The 7500-nt window shown below is 34.8% G+C and overlaps 1 protein-coding gene across 1 annotated transcript in view; it reads left to right on the plus strand.

Moving 5' to 3' along the window:
• Window positions 1-6424: 6424 nt before the first annotated feature.
• Window positions 6425-7500, plus strand: part of LOC119583747 (sodium channel protein 60E-like) — a gene marked incomplete at its 5' end in the record, with an annotated part of 24322 nt that continues 23246 nt past the window's right edge. Inside the window, 1 exon segment of the mRNA XM_037932404.1 lies at window positions 6425-6474. Within this exon segment, the coding sequence (XP_037788332.1) occupies window positions 6425-6474 (50 nt within the window).

Consider the following 7500-nt stretch of genomic DNA (forward strand, 5'->3'; position numbering starts at 1 on the left):
CCTCCTCTTTTTCCCCTTTTCCCCCTTTCCCCCCTTTCCCCTCCCCCTCCCCCCCAAACCCCCCTTTCCTCCCTTTCCCTCCCCAATCCCTCCCCTTCCTCCCAATTTCCCCCCCTCCCCCCCCTTTCCCCCCCCACCCCCCCCCCTCCCCCCCCCCCCCCCCCCCCTCCCCCCCCCCCCTCCCCCCCAATCCCCCTCCCCCAAACTCAAAAAAAATAACCCCGCTTGATAGACCTCATAATACTCTCTTATTTGGGCCCATCACAAAAACCCCACACGAGCCGTTTCCCCCCCGCCATTTTAAACCCCCGGGGAAAAAAAAAAGGGGGGGAGGGGGGGGGAAGACGAAAAATCTGCGGAAAAAAAAGGTCTTTTAGGCAGGAGAATTTAATGATTTTTGGCTGGGTTTATGATGGGAAAATCTGTGGGAAAAACTCCGGGGTAAGGGTGGGGGGAAGCTGCCTCTGGGAATGACTGGGGACGAGAGTTTGCGCTGTGGAATTTATTTTCTCTCTTTTCTCCTCTCTCCTCCCCCTTTTCCCTCTCTTCTCTCTCTCTCTCTCTCTTTTCTCTCTCTCTCTTCCTCATTTTTTATTATTATCTTCTCTCTCTCTCTCTTTTTTCTCTCTCTCTCTCCTATCCTCCCCTCTCTCTCTTCTTTCTCTCTCTCTCTCTCTCTCTCTCTCTCTCTCTCTCCTCTCTCCCCTCTCTCTCTCCTCTCTTCTCTCTGTTTCTTTTCTCCTCTCTCCTCTCTCTCTCTTCTCCCTCTCTCTTCTCTCTCTCTCTCTCTTTTTCCTCTCTCTTCTTTTTCTCTTTCTCTTTCTCTCTCTCTCTCTCTCTCTCTCTCTCTCTCTCTCTCTCTCTCTCTCTCTCTCTCTCTGTCTCTGTCTCTGTCTCTCTCTGTCTCTCTCTCTCTCTTCTATTTATCTGTTTATCTGTCTGTTTACCAATCTGTATATCTGTATGTCTTTATATATCTACCGTCTTACTCTCTCTCTCAATCTTCTGATTATGATAGTACTTTAGGAGTTTTTTTTTCTCTTTTCATTTTCTTTTTTTTTATTCGCTTTTCCTTTCTCGCTTCTGTTTCCCCTTTTCTTCTTCTCTCCCTTTCTTTCTCTCTCCCCCTTTCCTTCAGTTCAGCCACATTCTTCGTCCCTATCTCTGTCTTTCCTGTTTACCCTATCCCCCCTTCCTCCCTCCCTCCCTCCCTCCCTTCCTTCCTTCCTTCCTTCCTTCCTCCCTTCCTCCCTCCCTGTCTCCCTTCCCTCCCTCCCTCCCTCCCTCCCTCCCTCCCTCCCTCCCTTCCTCCCTCCCTCCCTCCCTCCCTCCCTCCCTCCCTCCCTCCCTCCCTTCCTTCCTCCCTCCCTCCCTCCCTCCCTCCCTTCCTTCCTTCCCTCCTCCCGTTCTCCTTTTGTCTTGTCGTTTGCCCTTCTATCATTCCTTTCCCTCTCCTTCCTCACCCTGACGATCGCTTCTGGAAGGCGACCAAGAAAGCCATTTGAATCCCCTGTATGCCAGATTTTGCATGCTATTAGTATTACCCATCTGTTACTAACGGCCTAGCTATTTAGATCATGTTATTTATTAGTATGATTTATGGTTATTGAGTTTGACCACTGCACAGTCCATCACAATAGGCAATACCATTGTTATACATATCCAAAAAAAAGAATAACGAGAAAAAATAGATGAAAAAAAACATAACATAACAAATTGTAAAATAATGTGCAGAGAAAGAACTCTCTTAAATTACTGCGAAAATTAACTTGAGGAATTTTTATAATGTTTTCCAGCTGTCATGTTTCTACTGTTTTTCTTGTCACTTATTTTCTCTTTCTTCCTTTCTCTTCTCTCCTTCCTCTGATTACAGCAACTTCTGGAAGATCCACACGTAAGCCATATTCCATATTCCTTGTACTTTTTTGCCAACGAATACACATGGGAGATAAAAAGCTAACAATATGCAAGAGACAAATACTGTTAGCAAAGGTTATAAAACAGATACGTGGATGTCCGTCCGAATTACAATGGACGGGAAAAAAAACTTTTGTATTTTGAAAAAAAAAGAAAAAAAAATTGTAAAAGAAAATTTTTCTTTTCGAAAAGGAATACATAATAGAAATTTGAAGCAGAAAACACTTATTAAAGAAACAGTTTACTTTTGTAAAAGAAAATAGATGTAAAAGAAAGATTTTCTTTTTGAAAAAGAAAACGCTTAAGAAAAAAAAGGATTTTTATTTTTTATTACTGAAGAAAGCATTTTTAAAAGACACTTTTGCGAGTCATCTAGACACGAAGAGTAGATTTAGTATGCAGTGCAATAATTAGGCTTTTTGTAGTGATTACACTGATATACTCTTTCATGGTCATTACCACTAATCACATAGACATAATTATTGCTATATCATTATCATCCTTGTTGTTGCTTAGTATTATCATTTTTGGTCATTATGAGTATCATATTTATCCTTGTAAAAAAAAAATCATTGTTTTCACAATTTTTGTGGACATCATTTTTATTATTCCCTTTACAGGTTTTATCATCATTATGAAATATTCTTAATCATATTTGATGAAAATAATCATACCTTTTATCAACTGAACTCCATTTTTTTCTTTTCTTATACAGGTCTATTATCAATTTACTTCTTCAGCCTATTATCAATTTCCTCCTTTAGGAATAAAACGATTTTTCTTTCTTGTGATCGCTTGCTCAGAAGACAAATGATGAGTTTCGCGTCGTGTTTTCCAGTGTGTCATGCATCAAAACGAAATTTATTACATTCATACATTACTGACGTGTGTACATGCGTCATAGGACTCGCATGCTAGAAATACAACTGTATTATGATAACACGGTTAAATGTATCGTTTCGTTCATCTTATCCTCCTTTTTTTTCTCCCAGAAAACACTTGAATGACCGGCGGGAAAGCGAATAAATCCAATTTTAATCTAATTTCCCTTCGCTCTTAGCATGGAAACGGGAAAACACGAAAGAGCAGAGCGTAGTCTCGTGTCGGAGTGCGAATAAAGCGTAGATAGTTGTCCGAATAACGTGAAAGTGGTTGTGCGAATAAAGTAGTCGTGGTTGTACGAATAAAGTAGTCCTAGTTGTACGAATAAAGAAGTCGTTGTTGTTCGAATAAAGCGCAGATGGTTGTCCGAATAACGTGAAAGTGGTTGTGCGAATAAGGTAGTCGTGGTTGTGCGAATATTAACGATAAAGCAAAGCTAATTGTTCGTATCCTACAGTATGACGCCACGCTTCACCCTGACGTCATACTCTGTCATGAAAAAGGAATGACGTGACTTGAAATGAGTTGATTATTGGTTGCTGGGTGGAGGGAGGCGGAGCGAAGCTAGCCTCTGGCGGGTGAACGTCAAGGGTTTCGAAACTGGGGAATATTTTCCATTCTCTTTATTCTTTTGAGGTTCGTTTTCTCTCGCTTTCTGTTTCAATTCTTCACTCTTATGACTGTTCTTATTCTTCATATTCGTTTTTTTTCGTTTTCGTATGTTTTTTTTTCTAATGCCTTTTTCTACATTATTAACGATTACTATTTCTGCTTCTATTGCTGCTACTACTACTACTACTACTACTACTACTACTACTACTACTACTACTACTACTACTACTACTACTACTACTACTACTACTACTACTACTACTAATGCTGTTGCTACCACTACTTTTCAGTCATATATATATATATATATATATATATATATATATATATATATATATATATATATATATATATATGTATGTATGTATGTATGTATGTATGTATGTATATCTCTCTCCTGTTAACAAAGCTATTGGGGTGCGAATAAAGCGTAGGCGGCTGTCCGAATAACGTGAAGATGGTTTCAAACTCCTTTACGAATCCTTCGCCATTTCGAAACACGAGATGTGATTCATATCAGTGTTTCATTCACGACAAAAATAACGAGACCAAAACAAAGCGAAGGAGAAGAAAGAGCGACAAGAAATAAATGTTTTTTTGTGCTTTTTGAAAGATCTATAACATTTTTTTTCGGGTTTGATCTTAAATTGTGAATTGATGATATTGTTCAGAATTCAACAGAAGATTAGTTGTGGTGCAACAGAGCGCTAAACCATGGCTGGTAAGATATATATGTTATTTCGTTTCTGTTTGTTGTTATTCCTTGTTATTTTTTAAAACCATTATTGATATTTTGCTTTCGTCGTTATTCTTATTGTTTTACCCCCGCCGTCCTGCTAAACAGCTTTTTGTAAGTATCATGTATTTCACAAGTGTTATAGGCAGCGTGCGAGTGCAATTTGAACCTTATGGAGTGGAAGCGTAAAACGGGGATAACACGACCAATGCATATAAACAAGCACAAAAACCCCCAAAAAAAAACAAGCGCGAAAAGCTATATTTGTCCGTCACCGCCGAGTAAAAAACTAAAAAACCGAAGGGGCCCGGGGGCTCGGAAAATTTGCCCTCATGAAGGATACAAAAGGGCGAATGTCGTATCCCGTGAGTGTTTGTGGGTTGGGTTTATTTTAGTCTCGCATGCGTGATAATGGAAGGCAGTTTGGACGTTGGTCAACTCACGCACCTGCCATACTATTTTATTTTCTCGCAACAAATTGAAAAAAAAGTGAAAAGAGCGAGAGAGAAAAAGGAAGAGGAAGTTAAAAAAAAAAAAGATAAATATAAACAAACAAATAGGAACTCTTTCTCACTCTGACTAATAATGTCCGTTTCTTTCTTCTTTTCTCTCGTATCTCTCTCTCTCTCTCTCTCTCTCTCTCTCTCTCTTCTTCTCTCTCTCTCTCTCTCTCTTCTCTCTCTCCCCCCCTCCTTTCCTTTTCTCTCCTCTTCTCTCTCTCTCTCTCAATCTTCTAAAATCTCATATGAAAAATAATTCGTAAAATACGAGACAAGGTTTCGAGATATCTCAAATATTCGAATCGGTTGGAAGGAGTCAGTGTTGGAAGCTAAAACGGCGTGCGTTCGGAGCCGAAGCCGGGGTCGCTGAGTCGTATTCGAAGGAACCATAACGCAAGGCTCAGTCAGGGTTTCGTAAAAGTGCGTTTTTTTTGCGAGAGAGAAAAATGCGTACATGAAAATAAGGATACTAATAAATGTCTTTGTACTTTTAAACCCTGTGAATTATCTTCCCATTACACGTATTAGATTTCTGCACTTTTTTTGATGCACCGCAAGTAAGTCCCTTTTCCCCCCCCCCCCCCCCCCCCACAAAAATAAGAAAATAAATCTAAACTTAACTTTTATCAATATTTCTATCTAATCTGCCAATTACATTAATATGAAACTTCTTTTTTCCTAATGCTGATAACAGGTAGTCTCGCCATATATATCTATGTATATTTATGTATTTAAGTATAATATTTAATAGTTTGTGTCCAGTTTTCATTAGAATACACATTTTTTTTTTAAATAAGAAACATATCATTCATATTTCACAACGAGAATCTAGAACAAGAGCTTTTCACATAAGATCTCACAGATGCTCGACGCTTTTTCAGAAAAGAATTTTAAAATCTTGTTTATACAGATGTGTGAATATGTATGTATATATATATATATATATATATATATATTATATATATTTATATATATACACATTATATAATATACATATACATTTATATATATATTATTACTAATATTATCATTACATGTATATAAATTATAAAATATATGTGTATATTTATATTATATTATATAAAATAAAAATTAGATAATAGATAGATAGAAGATAGATAGATAGATAGATAATATAAAGTTTATTTATAAATGTTTTCTATAAAAATATATATTTATATTTATTTTATTATTATATATTTTATAATTTTTCTTAAAAATATAGCTACAAATATATATATATATTTAATATAATATATATATATATATATAATAACATATAATATAATTTTTTTTTATATAAAATATATATAATATAATATAAACAAGCTGCCTTTATATCACCATCATTATCATTTTCAACACAGGTATCAAAAGGAAAAATTTCTATAACAGTTGTTATATTTATGATAATTCCCTTTGCTATAATCTCCCCTCTTTCTCCCCAGCCTTACTACGAGACACACGCTGCTATTTAAAGGACCCCCCCCCCTCAAAAAGTCCTCCCCCCACCCCAAGATTAAAAAAAAAGAAAAAAAAAGATATAAAAAAAAAAAAAAAAAATCATTCACAAAGAGAATCTAACCACCTTCTTTTCTCTCTCTCTCGCCCTCCTTGCAGACCTTCTGCGTTTTTTCTCCAAGCGATTCAGAAAGAACTATGTCCACCGTTTCTCCGCGTCAAAGTCCTTGTTCTTGTTCTCCCCGTGGCATCCCCTGCGCCGGGGGGGCCCTTCCTATCCCCAATCAAATTCTTTTACTACTCCTCTCGGCAACATCTTCTCAACTGCGTCTTCCTAGCCATGACCGAAACAGTAGATGAGGCTGAGTGAGTACCCCCGGCTGCTTTTGTTATTTGTGCTGTTTGTGTTTGTGTGTGTATGTGTAGGATTTTTGGTTTATGTTGTTGTGGTTTTGTGTTTGTGTGTGTGTTGTGTGTGTGTTGTGTTTTGGGGTGTGTGTATGGGGAATCATATATGCTTGTTTTTATTTTTATTTGCATTTATTTTTTTTTTTATTATGATGGTGTGTAAAATAGTATATATATATATATACATATTATATTATTATATATATAATATATATATAATATATTATATATATATTATTATTATGTATATATAATGTTTTATATTTATTTTATAATATATATATATTTTTGTATATTAATGTAAAATAGTTATATATATTTATTTTATATAATATATATTATATATGTATATATATGTATATATATTAATATAATATATTAATATATATATATATATTATATATATATATATGTAATATTAAAGTTAAAAATATATGTTAATATAATATATATATATATATATATATATATATATATAATATTATGTTATATATAAGTTATATAATTTAATTTTATGTATTATAAAATATATATATTATATATTTGTATATATGTATATATAATTATTTATATAATATTATATATACATATATATTTTATATATATATAATATTAAATATATATATATATATAATAATTATATAATTATTATTAGTTTATTCTTCTTTTGAGTCGGTGTTATTCGTTATAACTGTCGTTGGTTTTATGTTGGCATTATCATTGCCATTTTTGTAGGTAAAGATGACGATAATGTTGGTTACAATGTCATCACGACTATCACTGTTATCATTTTAATCGCTTTTCATAGCATAATCTATAACGATAACGATAACTCTCTGTCAAGATCATTTTATTGCTATCATTCCTGTTATATAGGGGCATAGAGTTTTGAATCGTTATTATTATGATTTCATGTCTATATCAATATTTTCTTGTCTAGATAAGTAAACGAGATATATATTAAATATTATTTTATATTTTATA

Source organism: Penaeus monodon, chromosome 17 (assembly GCF_015228065.2).
Source record: "Penaeus monodon isolate SGIC_2016 chromosome 17, NSTDA_Pmon_1, whole genome shotgun sequence".
Taxonomy (NCBI): Eukaryota; Metazoa; Arthropoda; class Malacostraca; order Decapoda; family Penaeidae; genus Penaeus; species Penaeus monodon.